The sequence below is a fragment of the Hemiscyllium ocellatum genome, chromosome 14 (genome assembly GCF_020745735.1).
Source record: "Hemiscyllium ocellatum isolate sHemOce1 chromosome 14, sHemOce1.pat.X.cur, whole genome shotgun sequence".
NCBI classification, from domain to species: Eukaryota; Metazoa; Chordata; class Chondrichthyes; order Orectolobiformes; family Hemiscylliidae; genus Hemiscyllium; species Hemiscyllium ocellatum.
In genome coordinates, this window is record NC_083414.1 from 72,413,198 (window position 1) to 72,440,037 (window position 26,840).

General features: G+C 40.8%; 1 protein-coding gene across 1 annotated transcript in view; it reads left to right on the forward strand.

The window, feature by feature from the left end:
• The window catches only part of cacna2d2a (calcium channel, voltage-dependent, alpha 2/delta subunit 2a), an 871,148-nt gene that overhangs the window by 447,392 nt on the left and 396,916 nt on the right, over positions 1 to 26,840 (forward strand). The window contains exon 5 of the mRNA XM_060835047.1: positions 11,128 to 11,172. Coding sequence (XP_060691030.1) covers positions 11,128 to 11,172 — 45 coding nt within the window. The remainder of the gene's footprint in view (positions 1 to 11,127; positions 11,173 to 26,840) is intronic.

Consider the following 26,840-nt stretch of genomic DNA (forward strand, 5'->3'; position numbering starts at 1 on the left):
GCGATCTGCCTATATTGCTTGCAAGACAAAGCTTTTCACTGTGCCTCTGTACATGTGATATAAATTCAATTCAGTCAAAAATTCCAAATTGATTAGACAAATATGATCAGATACATTCAAATCCATGCTAGATATCCTTTATTTATTCAACTCTCCAAATTATTTTTCTTTCCCCTTGATCATTGTTTCTAACAGCTTATCTGCAAGTGATGTTAAATGGCCTTGGACTCTTGTTTTTGAGTAATGGTTTAATATCTGTCACTCAACAATCTTCTAGCAAGCCACCTCAACCAGGTGGTCGCCAGTCTAGACATTCTCAGTTTTGAAGAAGGGTCATATTCAACTAAACTGTTTGTTTCTACAGATACTGTCAGACTTGCTGAGTTTTCCTAACACTTATTTTTAGTTCAGATTTTCATTGTCTGCAGCATTTTTCTTAAATTTCAGTGTAGCCAGCTTTTCCTGTACCCCTGTTCTCCACTTTCACCCTTCATTACCTCTACCACCCCCACTTCTGTTGATATTTTCTCAGTTTCCTCTTTGCTAGTAAAAACTGATTCAAAGTAGTCATTAGGGAGTTTGGCTAGGGGACAAGATTTAACTTTTTAGGAAGGCAATGCAAAGGGAATGTGAGGGAAAACTTTTTTTATGCTGCAAGTAGGGATAATCTGGAACTTGCTAAGTTAGGGGATGCTGGAAGCAGAGACAGTAATGATTTTGAAAGTAAGTTTAAATGGACTATAACATAGAGCAGAACAGTACAGCACAGTATAGGCCCTTTGGCCCTCGATGTTGTGCTGGCCTTTTATACTACTCTGAGATCACACTAACCAACATACCCTTCATTGTACTAATTTCCATGTGCCTATCCAAGAATCACTTAAAAATGTATCTGATTCTGCTACCATTGCTGGCAGTGCATTCCATGCACTTACCACCCTCTGGGTAAAGGACCTACACTGACAACTTCCCTAAACATTCTTCCAATTACCTTAAATTTTTGCCCCCTTGTGATAGACATTTCCGCCATGGGGAAAAGTCTCTGACTATCCACTCTATCTGTGCCTCTCAATATCTTGTACACCTCTATCAAGTCACTTCTCATCCTACTTCGCTCCAAAGAGAAAAGGCCCAGCTCCCTCAACCTTTCTTCATAAGACATGCCCTCCAGACCAGGCAGTAGCCTGATAAATCTCCCCTGCTTCCTCTCTAAAGCTTCCACTTCTTTCCTCTAATGAGGTGACCAGAAGTGAACACAATATTCCAAGCGTGGTCTAATCAGGACTCTATAGAGCTGCAACATTACCTTGTGGCTCTTAAACTAAATCCCCAGCTAATGAAAACCAACACACAATACACTTTTTAACAACCCTATCAACCTGGGTGGCAACTTTGAGGGATCTATGCACATAGACCCTAAGATCCCTCTGTTCCTCCACACTGCCAAGAATCCTGCCTTTAACTCTATATTCTGCATTCAAATGCGACATTCCAAAATGAATCACTTCCCACTTTTCCAGGTTGAACTCCATCTGCCATTTACCAGCCCAATTCTGCATCCTGCCAATGTCTTATTCCAACCTGCAACAGTCCTCCACACTATCCACCACTCCACCAACCTCTGTGTAATTGGCAAATTTACTAACCCACCCTTCTACTTCTTCATCCAAGTCACATATTAAAATCACAAAAAACAAAGGTCCCAGAACCGATCCCTGCAGAACACCACTGGTCACCGAGCTCCATATTGAATACTTTCCATTTACCACCACCCTCTGTCTTCTATGGGCCAACTAATTCTATATCCAGACAGCCAGATTTCCCTGTATCCCATGCCTCCTTACTGTCTGAATGAGCCTACAGTGGGGAACATTATCAAACACCTTGCTCAAATCCATATGCATTACATTCACAGCTCTACCTTCGTCAATGTGTTTTGCCACATCCTCAAAGAATTCTATGAGGTTTGTGAGGCATGACCTGTTCCTCACAAAGCCGTGCTGAATGTCTCTAATTAAACTATGGTTTTCTCAGTAATCATAAATCCTGTCTTTCAGAATCCTCTTCGGTACTTTCCCCACCATTGACATCTGTAATTCCCAGGATTATCCCTGTTCCCTTTCTTGAAAAAGGCAATGACATTTAGCAACATTTAAAAAGCATTTGGATGGATTATGAATAGGAAGAGTTTTGAGGGATATGGGCCGGGTGCTGGCAGGTGGGCCTAGATTGGGTTGGGATATCTGGTCGGCATGGACAAGTTGGACCGAAGGGTCTGTTTCCATGCTGCACATCTCTATGACTCTATTTGCTAACCTCCATTCATCTCGCAGTACTCCAGTGAACAGTGAGGACTCAAAGATCATTGCCAAAGGCGCAACGATCTCTTCCTTCGCTTCCTGTAGAAACCAAGAAATATCTCGTCTGGCCCATGGGATTTATCTATCCTTATGTTTTTCAAAATTTTCAGCACATCTCCTCCTTCCTAACAACAACTTGTTCTAGCATATCAGTGTTTTTCACACTGTCCTCAGAGGGACTTCAACTTCCCTCTCAGTAGTGAATACTGAAACAAAGTATTCAGTAAGGACTTCTCCTACCTCCTCCAACTCAAGTTCCCTCCACTATCCCTGATCAGTCCTACCGTCATTGTGGCCATCCTCTTGTTCCTCACATAAATGTAGAATGCCTTAAGGTTTTCTTTAATTTGACCGTTAAAGCTTTTTCATGCCCCGTTTTAGCTCTGCTAAGTCCATTCTTCAGTTCCTTCCTGACTACCTTGTAATCCTGTAGAGCCCTGTCTGATCCTCAACCTTAAGTAAGCTTCCTTCTTCCTCTTGACTCGATGTTTCACATCCCTTGTCACCCAAAGTTCTTTCAACCTACCATTCCTTCCTAGTCTCAGTGGACCAAACCTGTCCAGCACTGTCAACAGGTGCTTCTAAACGACCTCCACATTTCTATTGTGCATTTCCCTGAGAACATTTGTTCCCATATTGGGTGCCGCAGTTCCTGCTCAATGACATTGTAAATCTTCCTCGCCCAACTAAATACTTTCCCATACCGTCTGCTCCTATCCCTCTCCATGACGATAGTAAAGTTCTTGGAGTTGTGATCACTGTCACCGAAATGCTCTCCCACCAAGAGATCTGATACCTGGCATGGTTCATTGCCAAGCACCAAATCCAATATGGCCTCCCCTCTCCCAAGAAATAAACTTGCAGGGGAATGGAACCGTTGGGGATGATATACAGAGAACTGGCATAGACTCAATGTGCTGAATGGTGTTCTTCCATAACGACTTAATAACTGAATGATTAGGTCTTGCTTTCATCACATTGGCGTGATTATTCCAAAGCTTTCACGGCTGGTTCCTCCCCACACTATCCTTTGTAGACTTGTAGTCATCCAAGACACTGATACCTGTGCCATCCTTTAGACCAATCTTGTCCTATCAACCCTCTATTTGCTAACCAATATTGTCTCCAAGTCCAACAACATTTTGATTGAACATTCTCATGCTTGTTTTCAAAATGTACCCCCACCCAATCCATGGTCTTGCTTTTCCTTATCTCTTTAACCTCCTCCAACCTCACAATGCTTCAAGATTTCTGCCCTTGTTTAGTTCTTGCCTGTAGGCAGAACGGTGGACATGATCTGTGTGGATCTCAGGAAGGCATTCAACAAGGTTCCTCATGGTAGACTGGTTAGATCACACGGAATGCTGGGAGAACTAGGCATTTGGATACAGAAGTGGCTTGAAGGTAGAAGAGGTGGAGGGTTGTTTTTCAAACTGGAGGCCTGTGACCACTAGTGTGCCTTAAAGATTGGTACAGGATCCACTGCTTTTCATCATTTATATAAATATGAACATAGGAGTCATAGTTAATAAGTTTGCAGGTGACACCAAAATTGGTGGTGAAGTCGACTGCCAAGAAGGTCATCTCAGAGTACAATGGGACCCTGATCAGATGGGTCACTCGGCATAGGAATGGCAGATGGAGTTTAATTTACATAAGTGTAAGATGCTGCAATTTGGAATGATTCACCCACTTAATGATAAGATCCTAGAGAGTGTTGCTGAACAAAGATTCCTTTGAGTTCAGGTTCATTGAAAGTGGAGACGCAGGTAGACAGGATAGTGAAGAAGGCGTTGGTATGCTTGCCTTTATTGGTCAGTGCATTGAGTATAGGAGTTGGGAGGTCATGTTGCGGCTGTATAGAATATTGGTTAGGCCAGTTTGGGGAGACTGCGTGCAATTCTTGTCTTCCTGCTATAGGAATGATGATGTGGAACTTGAAAGGCTTTGCATAAATGTTGCCAGGGTTGGAAGGTTTGAGCTATAGGGTGAGGCTGAATAGACTGGGGCTATTTTCCTTGGAGCGTCGGAAGTTGAGAGGTTTATAAAATCATGAAGGGCACGCGAGAGTGTATGCATTTAAGGTGAGAGGGATAGGAGTTAAAAGGGACCTAAGGGGCAGTCTTTTCACACAGAGGGTGATGCATGTATGGAATGAGCTGCCAGAGGAAGTGGTGGAGTCTGGTACAATTACAACATTTAAAAGGCCTCTGGATGGATATATGAATAGGAAGAGTTTAGAGGAATATGGGCCAAATACTGGCAAATGGGACTAGATTAATTTAGGATGTCTGATTGGTGTGGATGAGTTGGACCAAAGGGTCTGTTTCCATATTGTACAGCTGTTTGATTCTATAACTCTATCTCTGAATCTGATTTCTGTACCATTGGTGGCCATACCATAGGTTGTCAAGACTACAAAATTTGGAATCCGTGCATGCGCTTCTCTGTCTTTCTAATTTGCTTTCTTCCTGAGACACTAATTGAAACCTCAGAGAAGGTGAGGACTGCAGATGCTAGCGAATCAAGGTGGAGAAAGGCTGGAGGTGGAAAAGCACAGCAGGCCAGGCAGCATCCGAGCATCAGGCATAAGCCCTTCATCAGAAATGTAGTGGAGAAAGAGGGATGAGAGATAAATGGGGGACTGGGGGGGGCAGCTGAAGGAAAAATAGTTTGGAAGGCAAAAAGTGAATGCGGTGGGGATAATTGTAATAGGTTGGTGGGGACGGTGGAGTGGATCGATGGGAAGGAAGATGAACATGTAGGACAGGTAAAGAAGGTAGTACTGAGTTGGAGGGTTGTATCTGGGATGATGTGGGCAGAAAGGAGATTTGGAAACAAGTGAAGTCAATATTGATGCTGTGTGGTTGAAGGGTCCGAAGGTAGAAGGTGAGGTGTTTTTCCTCCAGTTGGCAGGTGGCTTTGAGTTGGCAGTGGAGGAGACCCAGGACTTGCATCTCCTTGGGGGAGTTGAAGTGGTCAACCACAGGGCAGTTGCATTGTTTGGTGCTTGTGTCCCAGAAATGTTCCCTGAACCAGTCTGCAAGTTGGCATCCTGTCTCCCCAGTTTTGCGGAGATCACATCGAAAGCAACAGATGCAGTATATGAGGTGGGAGGATGTGCAGGAAAATTTCTGCTGGATGTGAAAAGATCCTTTCAGACCTTAGACGGAGATGAGGGGGGAGGAGGGGATGTGGGTGTAGGTTTTATACCTTGTGCAATGGCAAGTGAAGGTGTCCGGTATGGAGGATGGCTTGGTAGGGGTGCGTGGACCTAATGAGGGAGTCGTGGAGGGAATGATCTCTGCAGAACGCAAATATATCTTTGGTTGTGAGGTCTGACTGAAGCTGGTGGAAATGGCAGAAATGTGCTGCATCCAGAGAGTAGTGGGTAGATTAGATTAGATTAGATTCCCTACAGTGTAGAAACAGGCCCTTCGGCCCAACCAGTCCACACCGACCCTCCGAAGAGTAACCCACCCAGACCCATTTCCCTCTGACTAATGCACCTAAAACTATGGGTAATTTAGCATGGCCAATTCATCTAACCTGCACATCTTTGGACTGTGGGAGGAAACTGGAGCACACAGACACGGTGGGGGGCAGAATGTGCAAACTCCACACAGACAGCCACCCGAGGCTTGAATTGAACCTGGGACACTGGTGCTGTGAGACAGCAGTGCTAACCACTGAGCCACCGTGCTGCCAGGTGAGGACCAGGGAGGTTTCTATCCTTGTTGCAGTTGGAGAGGTGGGTTCCAAGGGCATAGGTGTGGGAAGTGGAGGAGATGCGCTGGAGGGCATTGTTGATCACATGTGAGGGGAAATTGCAGACTAATTAAAGCCTACCTGTTTGATAAGCTTTTGGTCATCTGACCTAATATCTCTTTATTTGGCTTGCTGTCACAATTTGTTCTATAATGCTCTTGCAATGCACTCTTGGGACTCTTTATTGTGGTAAAGTTGCAACATAAATATAAGTTGTTGTCCTAGTTATTACAATTGTGTTATAGTTATTCTGTTTTGAGAATAAATGGAGGGGGACATTAGATTTGGGTGTTTTGATTGTTAGGGATCAAAGGACGGCTTAGATTTATTAAGAAGGAGCAAGCTATTTTTGCATGCAGTCAACAATCATTAAGTCTACTCGCTGTAAACGCTGTCTCCCAAAATTCCAGAAAAGTTTGTTGGTATTATGTTGTCAACAATGGTTCTGTAAATGGTCCATTTATGCCTCAATGGAACAGAATTGGGATTGAATTAGCATCTCTACCACCATGCAGAATTATTATGTTTCACTTTGCCACTGGAGAAAAGAGTTGAGGCAGTTACTTTTGAGATCAGGTTACCGAGCCTTCAAATCACTGGAATATCACAGCAAAGCTTCTGTGTGGTCAGCAGAGAATAGGCAAGCTACCACAGAGGTGAAAATGAGGACTGCAGATGCTGGAGATTAGAGTTGAGAGTGTGGTGCTGGAAAAGCACAGCAAGTCAGGCAGCATCCAAGGAGCAGGAAAATTAACTTATTGGGCAAAAGGCCTTAATCAGGAATGAAATGCTTATGCCCGAAACGTCGAATCTCCTGTTCCTTGGATGCTGCCTGACCTGCTGCGCTTTTCCAGCAACACATTTTCAGCTCTGATCTCCAGCATCTGCAGACCTCACTTTCTCCTCGTACAAGGCCATGGGCCAAGGACTGGAAAATGGAATTCCAATAGTTTGATGGTTGTGTTTGACAAGCAATGTGCCAAAGGGCATTTCTGTGCACCATGGATCTCTGACTTTGACTTGTAACCCACTGCACTCTCCATAGAATTCCAGTCTTCTTTGAAAACAGTTCAATGTTACTCTCAGCTGCCAATAGGTTTATATTTCCCCATTTTGCGGGGTCTTAACTTCAAGAGACCAGCTCCCAACGCTTTTGTCAGTTTTTAGATAGTTCCTTAAATTCACCGCCAGCAGTAATTCCAATGTTGCACTTATTTTTCTCCCTCCTGCCCATTCCAGGATGAATAACCCAGAATCCTTAGATGGATGCAGGATGTGTTTCTTGCAATGGTTCCTGAAGAAGGGCTTATGCCCGAAACGTCGAATCTCCTGTTCCTTGGATGCTGCCTGACCTGCTGCGCTTTTCCAGCAACACATTTTCAGCCATGGCCTTGTACACCTTGACATCATAAATGCACATCTAAATACTTTTAAATATTACATTTCTGCCTCTACCACCCTTGTAGTGAGTTCCAGATTCCCATCACCCTCTGGGTGTAAATGCTTTTCCTCCCATCTCTTCTAAACCTCCCGCTTTGCCTTAAATCTGTACCCCAATCATTGATTCCTCCACCAAAAAGAAAGTTGCGTCTTGTCTACCCGATTTTTGCCCTTCTGATTTTGTACATCTCATTCATATCCCCTCTCAATCTGTCTTCACACTGAAACTCCCTGTCAGGCAACATCCTTGTAAATTTCCTCTGCACCCTGTCCAGTGCTATCACAATCCTCCTATAATGTGAAATCCATAAATACACACATACTCTAAGTGTGGCCCAAAGAGAATTTTCCACAGTTCTAGCCTAATCTCTCTGTTCTTAAACTTGATGACTTGACTAATAAAGTCAAGCATACCATATGCCTTCTTAACCATTTTATCCACCTGCCTTCTACCTTAAGAGACATTAAGTACCTCTGTTCCTCGGTGCTTCCTAGGGTCCTACTATTCATTATATATTCCCTTGCTTTGTTTGTCATGCCCAAGTGCATCACCTCACATTTATCTGTTTTGAATTAGCATTTGTCACAGTGGAATTTGCACATTCTCCCTGTCTGCGTGCTCCGGTTTCCTCCCACAGTCCAAAGATGTGCGGGTTTGGTGAATTGGCCATGCTAAATTGCCCATAGTGCTCGGTACATTATTCAGGGGTATGTATAGGGAGGGGAAATGGTTGGGTTGCTCTTCAGAGGGTCAGTGTGGACTTGTTGGGTCGAAAAGCCTGGTTCCATACTGTAGGAAATCTAATCTATCTATATCCTCTTGTAATCTAAAGCTATCCTCCTCACTATTTACCACCCCCATCTTTGTATTGTGTGCAAACGCCCTGATCAATCTTTTTCCCCACCATTGAGGCTAAACTGACAATGCCAAGTGTACAAGGGGAATGTTGCTCTCTGTAGTTTGAATTATAAGTTGCTTACAAAAAGAAAATAATGTTTATTTTTTGTTACAATAAAAGTTTAAAATATGAAATCCTGCAAACCGATCAGTGGGAGTTCAGATCTCTTTAAAAATTGTCACTCTCAACAGAGATCACAACATAGTTATGGTTGATTATACTTTGGTGATTATATGGTAATATATTATGATTGTGGTGTGATTCTTGGAAATCATACAGTAATACTTTGATAGTTATATGGTGGTTGTGTTTGTGATTATATGGTGGTATATTGCTGATTATGTCACTGATGCATTGGTTACAGACATTCCGGCAATGTGTTGGTGATGATATAAGTCTTAGTAATTAGATTAGATTAGATTAGATTAGATTCCCTACAGTGTGGAAACAGGCCCTTCGGTCCAACCAGTCCACACTGACCCTCTGAAGAGTAACCCACCCAGACATTTCCCTCTGACTAACACACCTAACAGCATGGCCAATTCATCTGACCTGCACATCTTTGGACTGTGGAAGGAAACCGGAGCACCCGGAGGAAACCCACACAGACGCAGGGAGAATGTGCAAACTCCACACAGAGTGTCGCCTGAGGCTGGAATCGAACCTGATGTTGTGAGGCAGCAGTGCTATCCACTGAGCCACCCTTCACAATAAGCTTGGAGGTGGCATTACGTTAGCTTATTCCTTATAGGTTTCTGCATTCTCTTAAACTTATGTTTATTCTTCTGTTTGAATGTAGCTTTGAAATTAATTTATATTGTTGACAAAATTAGTCACAAAGGAGAACAGATTTAGAAGACTCTTCTACAAGGAACTTTGAACTTCAAACTTATTCGATTGAAAGTAAAACAACATGCTTACTCAGTGTTGTTCATAAATATTCAAAGGTTAAGTATTCAATTATTATTTATGAAATGCTGTTTTACTGAATCAACTCACTTTACCACTAATAGCACTCTTCAATACGTATGTGTGTATATATATATAATATATACACTGACCACATTCAAATCATTTGTTTAAAAGCCTAATTTTATAATAATGCTGAAATATTTTCAGATCTAAGCAGGTGAGTTGGTAATTTTGGATTAATTGTTGTCCACAAGTTAGTGCACTTACTGAGGGAGCTCCAAATTTCTCCTACACTAAGGAAGCCATAACCAACAGGCTGAACAAAATCAACACACTGACTCAGAAGGAACATGACAGACTCATTCTGAGGAAACCCTGACACATTCACACTGGGGGACCCCTGATATATTGACTCTGAAAGGAACCCTGACACATTGAGTCTAGGGGACCCCTGACATACGCACTCTGAAGGGAACCTTGACACACTCAGACTGGGGGACTCCTGACATATTTATTCTGAAGGGAGTCTGGCACACTCACTCTGAAGAGAAACCTTACACACATGGAGGAGTACAGACACATGCTGGGGAGCACCTGACACACTGATACTGGCATACCCCTGATGGGGTATGGAACCTCTGGCATTCTCACTGTGAGGAAACCCTGACACACTCAATCTAAGCTATCCTGATACTCATTCTGAGGGAAGTTTGGCACACACTCACACTGAGGGACCTCTAACATAATCTGAGGGAGCCCTGGCATACACACGCTAGGACACCCCGACACACCGACTCTAAGGGAACCCTGAACCACTTCACACTAACGCACCCACTTGAGGGATCTCTGGTGCATTGTCACTGAGGGGCCCCTGGTACTCTTACACGGGGAAACTGGTACAATCACACTGAGGAATCCCAACCTCATGCAAGGGAAATTTGGTGCATCATTCTGCAGCAAGCCATGTAACCAATAACATACACCCTCTTATCTCCATTTCTCTTTAATATGTACTATTACTTTTCTGACCTGCAGTCAGAACATTAATAGTGAAGTCAGTCTATTAGTTTTCCTTCTAACTGCAATTAACTGTTAACTGACCTTATGATCTCCAACTTGTAAAATTTAGTTTGTTGTTACAAAGGAACAAGCCTGTACAACAGCTGGATATCTACTCAATTTTCCATATTGCTACTGAAAAGAAAATAAATGGACATTTTAATGTTACCTATTAAATGTAACAGAAACTGGTATTGATGTTACACTTACCAATAAAAGGTAGGTGTACTTACTGTCAAAAAATTACAGAATCATGGCTTAATCTTGTAAAATGGCGCATCCCCTCAGCTCCCTGGAGGAATGCCATGATGAATTCAGATATTCTGGCTAAAGCTATTCTGCACTCTGCTGGATATTCACTGCAGGACAATATTTCACGAAGTGAAAGATCTAAACATTTAAACTCAGCTGAGGACTAACAGGAAAATAAGAATTTGGTTCAGGGTGTGAATTCTCATTGTAGGGTGGTCTTGGTTTCTGATCTTGAAACAAAAATGTAGCTTTGATGGGTGGTGAAGCTTGTTTCAACTGCACGTGACTTTGGAAATGCAGCTTTCTGTTAGAGCTGCTGAGTGCAGGCACAATCATTGTCGCTTTAATATCAACATCCAAACTACAGTTTGGCCATCAATGGCAAGGACACACTAATCTGAAGCCTCTTCTTTTATTTATTTTTATATTTTTTTTAGGAGCGAGACGTTTTATACTTTGATGCAAAAGCAGGAACATCTGATGTAAGTCCAGAAGTTGAATATTCATTGCATGTTTGACTTATTCAACTTTCGGCTGTTCTGTTTGTGTCTTTGCTGTTGTACCAAGGTCCTGTCTCATTGTGATGAGGGTAGTTGAGAAATGCAAAGAAATGAGTGGGGCTAATTTTATGCTTATTTGCAGCTAGGAGCTACAATCACCGCATGGTGATTGAATGGGAAGAATCAACTGGGATCGTGTGGCCCTGTCTTCCCAACCTTAACAAAACTGCTAGCTCCCCAACCCACCAGAGATGTGCTCACCCAGTTTAATTAATGATTGTGCCATACAGACCAATGAAGTTATTCCCCTGTCTGTGTCAGTTTAGCTGATCTCATCTTCAGTAGCAACAGGAACAGACTAAATATCCTCAGTGCCACTGTTATAGGAAGGTGTAAATCAGGCAGGATGACCACTACTAACACTAAATGTGAATACTCAGCTGGTAGCACGTGTGTTGGGTGTAGTGAAAGCTCATAAAACTTGATAATTTACCAACGATTATAGCTGAGGCTCATATATCTCAAGCCTGACTGAGTAGAACATAAGAGACTGGCTGGGATCTGGCAAACTCTATCCCAACAAGGAGTTGGCATCCACACAAAGATAATAGGGGTAAATGTTGAATGAAACCATTTGAAGAATCCTGTCAAATTTCTGCTCCATTAGGAACAGTCATCCGAATATGAGAGACAATGGATTGGAAATGTAAAGGTAATACAAATAAGATACAAGATAGGAGAACAGGGTAAGACAGCTGGTCCATTGAGCCAGTCCAATGCTAGGTGACTGTCGCTTGTATATATCAGTGCCCCAATAACTGTCTTCCTATAACTCACCAATTGTCATGCAATCCCCCAAGGAAGAAAAACAAGCTAGACAAATTTAGGATTAAAATCCTGGGAGATTCCTTCTCTGCCCCCCAAAACTGTAATTCAGTCAACAGGAGACCACAGTTGTGATGGCATATTGTACTTGGTGTGTGTTGTATGCTTTTGTGCTATATTTACTGTTGTGTGTTTGTATTGTGATAGTTCCCTACAATTAAACTTTCTTCCACATTGAGAATACCATAGAAATGTCACGTGGTCCTGTCACCTGAAAAATGTAATGTCTGCATTGTCATGCTAAAGTAATTACTGTTTAAGGTCATTTTATTAAAAAAGAATTTCTCTGGCCTTCAAAGTAAGAAGTGTTTGAACACATTCCATTCTTGGCACTCATTATTAGCATCAAATATCCCCTGATCAGGCACTGTATGAAGGAAGTACAGAAAAATCGCTCCCTTTGTCCACTGTTCCAGCTCAAACATGAAAACTACTTTGCTGTTTGATTCCAATTCCCTGATTTCCTTAGATTCAATTTCAGCTCTTTTGGACACACAGTTTCGAACATTGTAAACCATCTATGTGAAAACCTTTGTGCTCGTCTCCGTCGTAGGTAAGCCCTTTGCCTATGTCTCCATTTTTAGAATCTCCAGCCAAGAGAAACCGCTTCCCAGAATCTACTTTGTTAAGTCCTTGCAGACTCTCACATACTTCAATGAAATCGCTTCTCATTTTTCTGAACTCCAGAAAATATAGGGCCAGTTTACTCAATCTGTCCTCACTGGACAGCCCTGACATTCCAAGACTTATTCTTGTTGTTGTACTCTTCTAAGTATCACCTTCCTTCAGGCTGAATGATAAAATTATGCACACTGCTCCAGGTATAGTCTTAATAAAGCCATGTGCAATTGCAGCAAAACTTTAATATTCTTTATACTCCAAATTCATTCCAATAAAGACTTACATACAATTTATCTAACTAATTGCTAGCTGAACCTGCATGTTAACCTTCAGTGTTTTATAGTCAAGGATACACAATTCCACTGAAATATTCATCTGAAATTCAGATATTCATCTAACAACAATCAAGGGGTATTCACCATTTAGAAATTCTCCTAACTTGCTAGTCGTACTCTGGAACTCTGCCTGTAAGGGTGGTAGAGGAAGAAAACCTCATAATATTTAAGAAGCATATGGTTGTGCATTTGCGATGCCAAGGCATAAAGGCTATGGGCCAAGTGCTGAAAAATGTGATTAGAATAATTAGGTGATAGTTTTGATCAATGTGGACTTGATAGATTGAAGGGCCTTTTTCTGTCCTGTGCGTCTCTGACTCTCGTAGCCTTCACCACAATCCACTACTGCCATAGGGCTTGGGCTGTGCATCAGTGACTTATAAGAGCACTAGAGAAACTTTATCAGCAATATATCTGCAGCATCCTCAGGATTAAATGGAACAATCACTGGTCTCCTTCTTCAAGCCAGTTCCATGGTATTCAGGCAAACCTCCTGTAAAATTAACTATGATGGACTACACACTATGTCTGAATGGCTGAAAAGCATCTTTCCGCCAAATCAATTTTCTTATCTCTCAAATGGCCAGTGTACCAGGGAAGGTAAACAAAAATGCTTCAAAGGCACTTTGAAGATCTCCTCGAAGCATGGCAGCATTGATATTGATGACTGAGCTGAGTATATAACCTATCATTAAAGATGGTGACAGCGTATCCATTAAGAGGCATCACACTTTGAGTAGGCCTTAAGGATGAGACAGAGCAGTTGCAGAAATGGAAGGGAAAGGAAGCAAGATTTACACCCCAGATCGAACAACTTCATGAGATCTCCTGCCCATGACTGTAGAAATCTATTAGTCAAGAATCTGGTACATTAGTCACATGGAACCCATTGACAGAAGTTCATGACCTTGAGTAGGTGCCAAAACTGAATTGACAGCAGCTAAGGACAATGACAATAACTCTATCTGCCACCACCTTCCGTATTCATGTAACCTACCTATGTTCCTTTGCAGTCTCTTTGTGTCCTCTTGCAGTTTGTTTACCCACCTAGTTTTATACATGTTTATAAGTAGCCCATTCAGAGATATTATTACACACGTCTACAGCAGGTGGAACGTGAACCCATCACTCCTGACTCAGAACTGCACCACAGGAACCCCTCACCTAGCTTTATATCATAAGTGAACTTTGACACATTACACTCAGTCCCTTTATTCAAGTCATTAAAATGTATTACAAATGTCTGCCTTTCCAACAGGAGCCTATTGCTAATAGCCTGCATCCTGAAATTAACCTATTTATTCTTATTCTTTGCACTTTGCCTTTTTAACCATTCATCAATCCATGCTAATGGAGTATCCTTAACCACCTGCACTCTTGTGCAACAACGTAGCAAAATGAACGCCATTCTTTTATCAATCCAAATAGATACGTGCTTGAAAAACTCTTATTTATCGAACACTTTCCCTTCCACAAAACCATATTAACTCTGCCTAATCACCATATTATGATTTTCCTAGTGCCCTGTTGCCATCTCCTATGCCAGCAATTTCTTGAGAGCTGAGGTAAGTTACAAGATATGTAGTTTCCTGTTTTCTTTATCTCCCTTGTTTCTTCAACAGCAGGTTTACTATTTTCCAATCCACTGGAACTATTGCAGAATCTACGGAATTTTGGAAGATCCTTTTTTTTCATCACCAACATTTTTACAATCTTAGGGTGCAGACTGTCAGATCTAAGGGATTTTTGACTTTTAGTCCTAATTTTTTTTCTTTAGCAGTAGTAATCCTCCCCAAAGGAACAAATCAGTAAAAAGAACAGCATAAGTGTGAAATGAATGCACTTAGTAGTCGTACTGAAATTCCACTTTCAGATATAGAGGTTATGTCAGACGAGCATTTGTAACTTTCAACTTTTATTCTTTTAACTTAAGCATATTAGACTCTTAAACTTCTCTATTATTGCCAATATAGTTTTGTGTTTTCTACAGTAGGGACAACAGAAAATATTTGTCTTTGCCTTTTTTAATCTCCTTTATAATTTCTACTGTTTTAGCTTTGAAGAAGTAAGTTTACCACAAGCAAACTTCTGCAAATGCTGAAAGTCTGAAACAAGAACAGAGTACTGAAGAAACTCATCAGGTCTGTCAGCATTTGTGGTGAGAGAAACAGAACTGTTTTATAAAAGAGTCACACCAGACTCGAAATGTTAACTTTGTTTCTGTCTCCACAGATGCTGCCAGACCTGCTGAACTTCTCCGGCATTCTTGGTGTTTATCTTGTTTTTCTTACTGTTTCTCTACACATATTTGCGGAAGCTGTTACTATTTCACACAAGTGTACCCTCATATTCTTCCTCTTTGTCAACTTTATGATCAGTATTTATTTTGAAACTTCTCCCAATTCTCGGGCCAATTATTAATCTTGGCAACATTATAAGCTTTTTCTTCTAATGTAGTACTACCTGTAATCTCTTTGGTTAATAACAGATCATTTGGCCTATGGAGGTTTTTTTTTCTTTTACAGGGAATGCATATCAGTAGTTGTTTAGTGATATAGAATTTAGAGTATTGCTGAAAAAGAACACATTAATTTGAAATTGTTCATCTTGCACTTGTCAGGATATTTCACAAGGACAGAGTTCAAGAACAAGATCAACAATGTTCTTAGATGAGCAGAGAGTGTTGATTCATTAGCAAGTGGCATCTGATTGTAGAGGTGTGTAATGGAGGATGTGCCCATTAATGCTGATTGATAGTTAACAGCCAGGCCTTGTTTAAGTTTTAAACCAGACAATTTAACTGACACTTTAGTCAGTCAGGATTTTCTCTGGGTCTGGTTTAAAGTATAAAAAGCCAGGCTGTTAACTATCAATCAGCATTAAAGGGGGGCATTCTCCATGACACACCTCAACAATCAGAGACCACTTGCCAACCAATCAGGAAATACAAATAAGCTATGTCCATCAGCTCCGCTTTATCAACGCTATTAGCTACATCCTCTGAAAAATCCATGCTGATTCTGACAGATCCTCAAGCTGTTTTCTAAGTGCTGCAATTAAATTCCCTTTCATATTCTCTGGCATGTATAGCAAAATATGATAAGGAACAAGAGTAGGTCACTCAGTCCTGCTCCACCATTCAATAAGATAATGGCTGACCTGATTTTAAGTTCAACTCCATATTCCTGATAATATTTCATCTCTTGGTAATCAACCATCTATCTACCTCAGCCTTAAAAATATTTAAAGATTTTGCATCCGCTCCCGTTTGAGGGAGTTTGAAGACTCACAACCTTCTGATGGAGAAAGATGTTTCCTCATCTGTATTTTAAATGGGTCCCTCCTTGTTTTTAAACTATGTTCCCTACTTCTAGATTCTCCCACAAAAAGAAATATCCTTTCAACTTCCACCTAGTCAAGTTCCTTTAGGAACAAAAACAGAAATTGATGGAGAAACTCAGGAGATCTGGTAGTGTCTATGGAGAGAAAGCAGCATTAACGTTTAAAATCAGTGAAGTTTGATAGAAGCATTTTCTGCTTTTGTTTCAGATCTCCAGCATCTGTATTTCTTTTTTTATTCACATTTGTTCATGATCTTCTATGTTTCAACTAACTTGTGATTCATTTAAACTTCCGAGTATACAAGCTTAACCTGTCTAGCCTTTCCTCATATGGCAATCCAATCACTCCGGTTATTAATCCATAAACCTTCTCTGAACGGTTTACAACTATTACTAAAATTATATATGTACAGTGACCAGTACTGTACATGGTACTCCAGATGCAATTTTAATAGTGCACTTTATAACTGAATTATAACCTCCCTACTCTTGCACTCAGTGTCCCTCGCAACGAACCATACAATTCTATGAGCTTTCCTGATTACTTGCAGGACCTGTCTACTAACCTTCTGCAATTCATTCATTAGGATACCCGATCTTTCCGCATGTCAGAGCTCTGCAACCTCTCACAAATTAGATAAAATGCTTTTTTTTTATTCTTTCTGCCAAAATGGGCAATTTCACACTTTCCCTGTTTGTATTCCACTTGCAAGATTTTTTCCCATGCACTTAACCTATCCATATCAGAAACAAAAACAGAAATTGCTGAAAAATTCAGCATTTATGCAGAGAAAGCAGAGTTAATATTTCGGGTCCAATGACCCTTCTTCAGAACCAGTTTTAGCTAGGAAATACAGTACATCCACTGGCTCTCCTTCACCTACAGCACAAACTACTTCTTCCAAGAACACCAATAAATGAATTAAACAAAGTTTCCCTTTCACAAGGGAAATTTTACTCTGCCTAATTACCATGAACTTACCTGAGTGCCCTATTATAACATCTTTAATAACAGCTTCTAATATTTTCCCCATGACATCTACTGGCATGTAGATTCCTACTTTCTGCCTTACACCCTTTTTGAAGAAAAGGAATTGTGTTAGTTATTTTTCAAAGGAACTTTGCCTGAATCTAATGAGTTTTGGAAAACTAAATCCAATGCATCAAATCTTTCACTGATTGTTTCTTTTAAGACCTTAGGATGAAATCCATCAGGAATGAAGAGTTATATACTCGCAGTTCCAACAACTGATGCCTTCCACTTTCCTCGTATTTGTAATTTTATATAAGACCATAAGACCTAGGAGTGGAAGTAAGGCCATTCAGCCCATCGAGTCCACTCCGCCATTCAAATCATGGCTGATGGGCATTTCAACTCCACTTACCAGCGTTCTCCTCGTAGCCCTTAATTCCTCGAGACAACAAGAATCTATCAATCTTGGCCTTGAAGACATTTAGCATCCCGGCCTCCACTGCACTCCGTGGCAATGAATTTCACAGGCCCACCACTCTCAGGCTGAAGAAATGTCTCCGCATTTCTGTTCTGAATTGACCCCCTCTATTATCTATATTATCTATGTGTTACCTATTATCTCCTTTTTTAAATGGTGGGATTATATTAGCTACTGTCCAATCCATAGGCCCTGCCTTAATAGGTGTATTTTCCATTGTATTGCCTCTATCGAGCAGAAGTCACACGACCCTGGATTATAGTCCAACAGGTTTATTTGAAATCACAAGCTTTCAAATACTGGATGAAGGAGCAGTGCTCCGAAAGCTTGTGATTTCAAATAAACCTGTTGGACTATAATCTGGTTTGAGTGACTTCTAACTTTGTCCATTTAGTCCAACAGTGGCATCCCCAAGTCATGTCTACCAATCAGAGTCAATACTCTGATGTTCTACATTGTTGCGCTCACTCTTCCTAAGAGAATCCTTTACTATTACATTACTAACTAACCCTGTCTTATTGCCCAAGTTAGTCTCTTTTCTGGTTACATGACAGTCCTCTTGAAGAATGTAGCAAGTAATTTCATGAACTCATCCACCAAAGTGATTTTATCAATTTAATTTATCTTGTCTACATGAAGATTAAAATTTCCCACAACTATTTAACTGTCTTTGTTCCTTTTAATTCCTATTTATCCAGCTGTACAGCTACATTAGGGGGTCAGTAAATATCTTTGACCAGTGTTTTCTATGCCATCTTATTTCCTGTCTCCACCCATACTGATTCTACTACCTGCTTCCCTGAGTCAACATCCTTCCTTACAATTATCCTTGTGTCCATTATTTTTCCATTATTATCAGTGGAACCCCCCCAAAACTTCAAGTACCTGGACCTTTTCCCTAACTTTGGTCATCTTGCAACCATGTGCCTTTAACTGCTATAGGATCAAATCTGGTTATCTCTCTTGATATGCCTTTAATTCATTCATCTGGTGGAGAATGTCTTCTGTATTCAAATAAAGTACTTTTAATTTTTCCTAATGAACCTGTATCTGTTAGCAGTAAGGTGTTCAGTTCCTGTTATCTCTGCTTAACCTTACCCAAGATACTACATTGGTCTATAGCTTTGTCCTTTCTCATTAAATTTCGAATCGTTCCCTCACCTGAAACCTTCCACATTTACATACTTATTAGTTTGAAGTGTTTGTTATTTGATTCATAGCACTTATTCCAGCTTGCTTAAATAAAGCATGCCCTAACATGACAACTCCCTGGTTCCCTAATACTGGTGTCTGTGATTTATGAATCTAAACCATCATCTTCCATATCACATTTCAAGCTACATATTAAATTCTTTCATGAGTTTGGCCTGTGCTAAATTATGTGTGACTTGAGGTAGTAATCCATAGGTGTACCTATGAGGTTTTGAGGTTTTGCTTCTTAACTTAAACTCTAGCTCCTCAAACTACCTCAACAGAACCTCAATCTTCATTCTACCTATATAATTGGATCATAGGCGGATTATGACATCTGAAATCTTCCCTTTCCTTGCTAAGTTCTTGTTTAGCCATGGGGGCAATATTCTTCAGGTACCACAACCTTCAGAATTCTCTGTCTCTCTTACAAAGAACATAATTTATTCCCTTAGGTATGCCTTGTCAAAGTGTTACCATGTTCCTTTCCATTCATTTCACTAATTGGCCTCCTATACTACAATGCTATGTTTAGCTCATTCACTGCAGATTTTGCTGCCATCCATACTGGAAGCTAGTACCTATTGTAAAGTAAAAAGGCTAGGGATCCTGCAGTACGATACTAGATAAAATCTATGGCTATCTGATTGACAGTTGTGCCCTCCTTGTATTACCAGTAACTAACACTTCCTAACTTAAAGGAACAAAATGGCTCTTGGAACAATGTCACAGTAGCTGTCCACCTCTCCAAAGCCTTGGAATCCTCCAAAAATTTTCCAATCCCTACGTTTACTCTAGTGATGGAGAGGGATAAGTATGCATTACAAGACAAAAGTTATAGCTGGGGGCAGGGAAATTGTGATGCGGTGAGGCATGACTTAGGATGTGTGACTTAGAAAAGTAGGCTTCAAGAGAAGGATGCAATCGATATGTGGAGCATGTTCAAGGAGCAACTATTGAGTGTCCTTGATAAGTATGTACCTGTCAGGCAGGGAGGAAAGGGTCGTGTGAGGAAGCCGTGGTTTAATAAGGAATTGGAATCTCTTGTTAAAGGGAAGAGGGCGGCCTATGTAAAGATGAGGCATAAAGGTTCAATTGGGGCGATTGAGAGTTATAAGGTAGCCAGGAAGGATCTAAAGAGAGAGCTAAGAGCAGCAAGGAGGGGACATGAAAAGTCCTTGGTTGGTAGGATTAGGGAAAACCCAAAGGCTTTCTATAGGTATGTCAGGAATAAAAGAATGACTAGGGTAGGAATAGGTCCAGTCAAGGATAGCAGTGGGAAGTTGCGTGTGGAAGCTGAAAAAATTGGGGAGACACTGAATGAATACTTTTCATCAGTATTCACTCAGGAACAGAACATTGTTGCTGATGTTAATATTGAGTCACAATTAATTAGAATGGATGGCTTTGAGGTATGTAGGGAAGAGGTGTTGGAAATTCTGGAAAGGATGAAAATAGATAAGTCCCCTGAGCCTGATGGCATTTATCCTAGGATTCTCTGGGAAGCAAGGGAGGAGATTGCAGAGCCATTGGGCTTTATTTATATGTCCTCGTTGTCTACAGGAATAGTGCCAGAAGACTGGAGGATAGCAAATGTGGTTCCCTTGTTCAAGAAGGGGAGTAGGGATAACCCTAGTAACTATAGGCCGGTGAGTCTCACTTCTGTTGTGGGCAAAGTCTTAGAGAGAATTGTAAGGGATAGGATTTATGAACATCTGGATAGGAATAATGCAGTCAAGGATAGTCAGCATGGTTTTGTAAAGGGCAGGTCGTGCGTCACAAAACTTATTGATTTCTTTGAGAAGGTGACTAAGGAGATGGACGAGGGTAAAGCGGTAGATGTGATGTATATGGATTTTAATAAGGCATTTGATAAGGTTCCCCATGGTAGGCTACTGCACAAAATACGGAGGTATGGCATTGAGGGTGAGTTGAAGGTTTGGATTAGGAATTGGCTGGCTGGAAGAAGACAGAGGGTAGTAGTTGATGGTAAAGGTTCATCTTGGAGTGCAGTTACCAGCGGTGTTCCGCAAGGATCTGTTTTGGGACCATTGCTGTTTGTCATTTTTATAAATGACCTGGAGGAGGGGCTTGAAGGTTGGGTGAGCAAGTTTGTGGATGATACGAAAGTCGGTGGAGTTGTTGACGAGGAAGGATGTGGCAGGTTACAGCGGGATATAGATAAGCTGCAGAGCTGGGCAGAATGGTGGCAAATGGAGTTCAATGTAGCTAAGTGTGAAGTGATTCACTTTGGTAGGAGTAACAAGAAGATGGGGTACTGGGCTAATGGTCGGATACTTGGTAGTGTGGATCAGCAGAGGGATCTTGTTGTCCATGTACACAGATCTCTGAAAGTTGCCACCCAGGTAAATAGTGCTGTGAAGAAGGCATATGACGTAGAGGAATTGAGTTCCGGAGTCCTGAGGTCATGTTGCAGCTGTATAAGACTCTGGTGCGGCCGCATCTGGAGTATTGTGTGCAGTTTTGGTCGCCATACTATAGGAAGGATGTGGAGGCACTGGAACGGGTGCAGAGGAGGTTTACCAGGATGTTGCCTGGTATGGTAGGAAGATCATATGAGGAAAGGCTGAGGCACTTGGAGCTGTTTTCATTGGAGAAAAGAAGGTTTAGGGGTGACTTGATAGAGGTGTACAAGATGATTAGGGGTTTAGATAGGGTTGACCATGAGAACCTTTTTCCACGTATGGAGTCAGCTATTATGAGGGGGCATAGCTTTAAATTAAGGGGTGGTAGGTATAGACAGATGTTAGGGGTAGATTCTTTACTCAGTGAGTCGTGAGTTCATGGAATGCCCTGCCAGTAGCAGTGGTGGACTCTCCCTCTTTATGGGCATTTAAACGGGCATTGGATAGACATATGGAGGATAGTGGGCTAGTGTAGATTAGGTGGGCTTGGATCGGCGCAATATCGAGGGCAGAAGGGCCTGTACTGCGCTGTATTTTTCTATGTTCTATGTAATTTCCAATTGCAAATTGCAATTCGCCATCCTTTCATCGTTTTAAAAAGTAGCTTATTCAGTATAAGGCAATTATGTATGTAATTCCTTTAATATTATGATCATTTTGTATTTTTTCCTCAAAACAAACTAATCAATGGTTATTTATTTGAACTTAATCATTGATATCTCAAAGGACTTAAAAATAGACATCTAAATACTTAACCTCTAGACTAATTTCATCATCCTCCCATTCTGTGACTATACGTTCTGTTTATCGTCTATTCTGATTGCGACTCATCCAGCATTGAGTGTCAATGGAGAGTAAAAAAGTTGAGGGAGAAAGACCCTCTTCCTATTTGTCATTCATATTTGCAATTTTGGGAATAAGAGGAAAGTGTTTGGAACACTTATAGTTCAGGAATATCAGTGATGGAGGAAATGAGCAGAGCTATAATAGAAACAGAGGTTGCAGAGAAAAGGTAAGACAGAAATCAAGTTATGAGTTTTCTCTTGTGCCCTCATCGGTGAGGAAAGGACATTCGAGGACTCTTTCCAGATGCGAACTGATGTCTCCCAGACCTTGCTTGTACATGGCAATTATAGGGCCTTTGGTGTCCATCTGTTATTCCAAAAGTATGACTGTTTTTGCAAGTATGTTACCGAGCCAGTGCTTGCTGATGTCTGATTATGTTGGAGCAAGTACTCCAGCATTCTGAACAAGATGTCCAGTTGTCAGCAAAAATAATGCAATGTATTTCATCCAATCAGGTTTATGTCTTAAAATATTCCAGAATATTTACAAAATAATTCTGTTTGACCTGGATCAATTAAGATCCCTGGAAAAGCAGCATTTATAATATAAGTAAGTTTGGTTCGGGAAATTGATTGCTGTTAAAGCATTTTGCCTTTGGCACCAAATTATGTCTCGTTTAGAATTATGAGATCAGGTTGGAATTTCCTCTCAAGTAATCCCATCTTCTGCAGGTTTTGAGATGACAAATGGAATAAAATGAGCTATATTTCCGCATCAGAGCTGCCCATGTAAGTATATGCTAGATTATCCTCATAAAAGAAGATACTAGTGATCGCAGGTGTTTGACCTGCCCTTGTTCGAATTCTATCAAGTGCCTGTTATTCCCAGCTTTTGGTACATGTTACTGTTGTTACTATACAAGTGGTTACAAGAATAGTGTATTGAGGAGATCATTTCATTTGAAAGCTTTCCTACATTTGGTAACTTGTACATATTTACAATATGAGATTTTGATAATTTTATAAGGGCTACAACTTTGATTTGGGAATGTGTATTTCTCAGCAACAATTATTTTATCCCTATATTATGAAGCCAAGATGTGGAGGAGCTGGTGTTGGACTGGGGTAGATAAATTCACACAACACCATGTTATAGTCCATCAGATTTATTTGGAAGCACTGATGGTGGTTGATGAAGGAGCAGCGCTCCAAAACCTAGTGCTTCCAAATAAACCTGTTGCACTATAGCCTGGTGTCATGTGATTTTTAATTCTGTTATGAAGAGGGTTGAGGCACATCAGTTCTCTGAAGACACTGGAGAATCTGCATTGTTAACCTTGTAATGGAGAAGTTTACAGAGAGATTAGATTGAGGCAGTCAATCGTATAAGTTTTAATAGAGCAAAGAGGGAGAATTGTTTTTTGTTTGTAGCAGAACAGACAATTATGAAAAAACCAAAGGGGGTGTGATTTTTTTTTAATGCAATGATCTTGAATATTCCACCTTGAAATGATGATGGAAATAGACTGAGTAACAACTTTTGGAAGAAGATCAAGCATATATGTGTAAAAGAAAAAAAATGTCTCAGGAGGAAGACCATAGAAAAGAATAAATTGGAATAATTTAGAATGAGACATCACAGAATATGTTTGCTTCCCACATATAGGTATCTACTCAACAGATCAAGGTTTTGACTTAAAGCAATATTTGCCTCCTGCAAACAACTGGAGGTATATGTTAACTGCGAGCAGTCTATGTCCACCAAAGTGTCATTGGTATCAGTCACGGATACCAATCCTATAAATTCTTTGTTGCTAGATCTTTCCAGGCTGCATTGGAGATCTTTTGTGATTCGACAAGCTGCACCCCACCATTGTGCACATGCTGCGCAGTTCTTTACTGTATCAGTAGAGTCAGACAGATTGGCAGGATTCTGCAAGGAGCAATTAACAGAACAAGTGTGCCACTTTAAACCTTAATGAGAACCCCCTCAATTGCCTGAATAGGAAAGGCTTTCAGTCTGTTAATGTGCACCTATTATGCTTTGCCAATTATCTAATCCAGTGCATGAATGTTCACCAGGTTAGAAGCTGCCATGATGCTTTTATATATCATTCAACCATCAAAGCATTGACTCAAAAGTCCACATAGCAAAATGATTAACTAGCATTATGTTAATACTTATAAATGTAACAGCTGCAACAAATGCAATAAAGCAGCCTTTAAGCTTCTGAAATCTTACCACATATACTTGAGTAATAGGTAGAAGTGAGGGCTGTAGATGCTGGAGATCAAAGTCGAAAAGTATCGTGCTGTATTTAAGAAATATTCAATCTCACATAAAATTCGATCCCCAACTTTTAGCCAAAATAACCTAAATTTTTCATATATACATATATAATTTGATTCTTTGCTTGTTTTGGAGGGATAGCAGGGGTAAATAAAATCTATAAATAGAAATTCTTTGTGGAATTAGTGGTCAGGAAGATAATTGAAACCATAAATTAAAACTGCATCGAATAGAAACAAGCTTGAATCAAAGTTAATTATTACATGGCAATAATGTGATGATCTGCTGATTTGGGAATTTGAATTGAAATACATCAATGGAAATGAAATGTGCGTCATTCACCCAGAATAATAAATAATAATGCAAAAACATGCCATGGATGCAGAACGACAAGAAGAAACTGGAAAATGAAAGAAAAGCTTCCAGCAGTAAATGTTAATGGAAATCTTTAGCACTCACTGTTGCTGTTGAGCTCCGTCCATCATGCCATTCAGCAGCACCCTTAGGGGAAAATCTCTACTTTCATAGTAGAGTCTCTTGGGGTTCTCGAATGACTTGACAGTCAACAGGCTTGTGACAGCATCAGGAAGGGCGGTCAAAGAAGTGATAAGTTGAATGGAGGGTGAGGAGAGGGATGGAGCATCGGTAGAGGGAGAGGGAAGCTGAAGACAAACTAAGGAGAGTGAGGAACCAAGCTGGAATGAGGAAGGAAGTCTCAGCAACCAGGTGACGCTGCTCCAAAATGGCACCCAATTGGATCATGCACACTGCACTGACTCTACTGCCAAACAATGCTAAAGTGAAGGTCACAAAATGCATCATCATACTCAAGAACTTTCAGCCCCTCAAATAAGTACTTCTAACCTATACCCCTCCAAAAATAGCTGCCATGTCTCCATACCACCTCCCTGCAAGCCTCCTTCCCTTTCTCGACAAACAAGAATTGTTTCATTCAGCTATGGGAAGTGGGAACGGCAAGCATTTAATCTCCATTCCTCAATGCGTTTGTCAGTCACTGTTTTACAGCACTGCCATCTAGAGATAAACCTTGATGGTTGGGAAGAAGTTTTCTGGATTTTGATCTGGCAACAATGAAGGAATAGTGATGAGTGTGTAAATTTGAGGGGAGCTTGCAGATGGTAATGTTCTAATGTGCCCTCCACCCTTGGCTTGGGTTTCAGAGGAGTGAATTGGATTAATTAAAGATGGTCTTTAGGTAGGGATCTCAGAATGTCTGATTTTTTTGGCAGGCTCTCTCTAGCTTCCTATACATCTCCTGTCTATTCTGACTGGGAGATGGAGCAGCAGCATTTTAATGGGAAGGTAAAATTACCCAGGTCATTTTCTATAGCAAGTAGTGAGTTTCTAACTGGTTGTTCTCCCAGCTTTAATACTCAGTGATGATCATGGATAAACAAGTTCCTTTGGAATGAGAGAGCACAGATTTCCTGACTCATGAATCACAACCGTGAATCTCTGAGAGGTAACAGTTTTTGATTCATTTAATCAAATGTCCTTGAACAACAGCAGAACTTCCTTTGACAGGCATTGAGAATTGTACAGAGGTTATTATTTGAGATCTTGACACCAAGATGGTAAAAGAGAAAATATGGAATAAACGGTGGTGAGTGAAACAGTATGAGTGGTGGAGAATGTGTATCCATACCCGTGCCTTGACTTAACTTTGTCACCAATGATCTGGCCAGCCACTCTTTCTCTCGAAAAATAGATGATTTGAGTGTCACTGATTAGGTAGATTATTCTTATTCCATTGATCAAGCACCTCTGACTGGTGGATCACCAATGTCAGTCTGGATGGGAGAGTTACCTGTGACTCACTGGCTGGATATATTATTATGGTCTCCCGAGTTGAGTGACCATTCCTGCCTCTCTGGATGGTTAGATCCCCATGTCTCTCAGGTCTGTTACTACTGTCTCTAGTCAAAAGAATATTCTGTCTCTTTGGTCTGTGATGTAACTTGTTTAATTTGAGAGGAGTTTTAATAGATAGTAACTCGCTCATTCATTTCAAGATTATACAAACTCACTGCAATCTGTTCAATCTCCCAAGCCCACAACCTACATGGTTCTCTTCAAAGTCTTAGCCAGCTTAACATATACCACCATTCCTTCATCTTCACTGTTTCAGCATCCTTGAACTCCTCTAACTGCATAGATGACAGTAATGCAATATATATAATAACAGCTGGGGTGAATTATTTGAACCTTTGAGCCTGTCTGCCATCGTCTAAGATCATGGCTGGATCTACCTGGACAATATCCCCATATCCCTTAATTTCTCCTTATCCTGACTCTCCACATTAT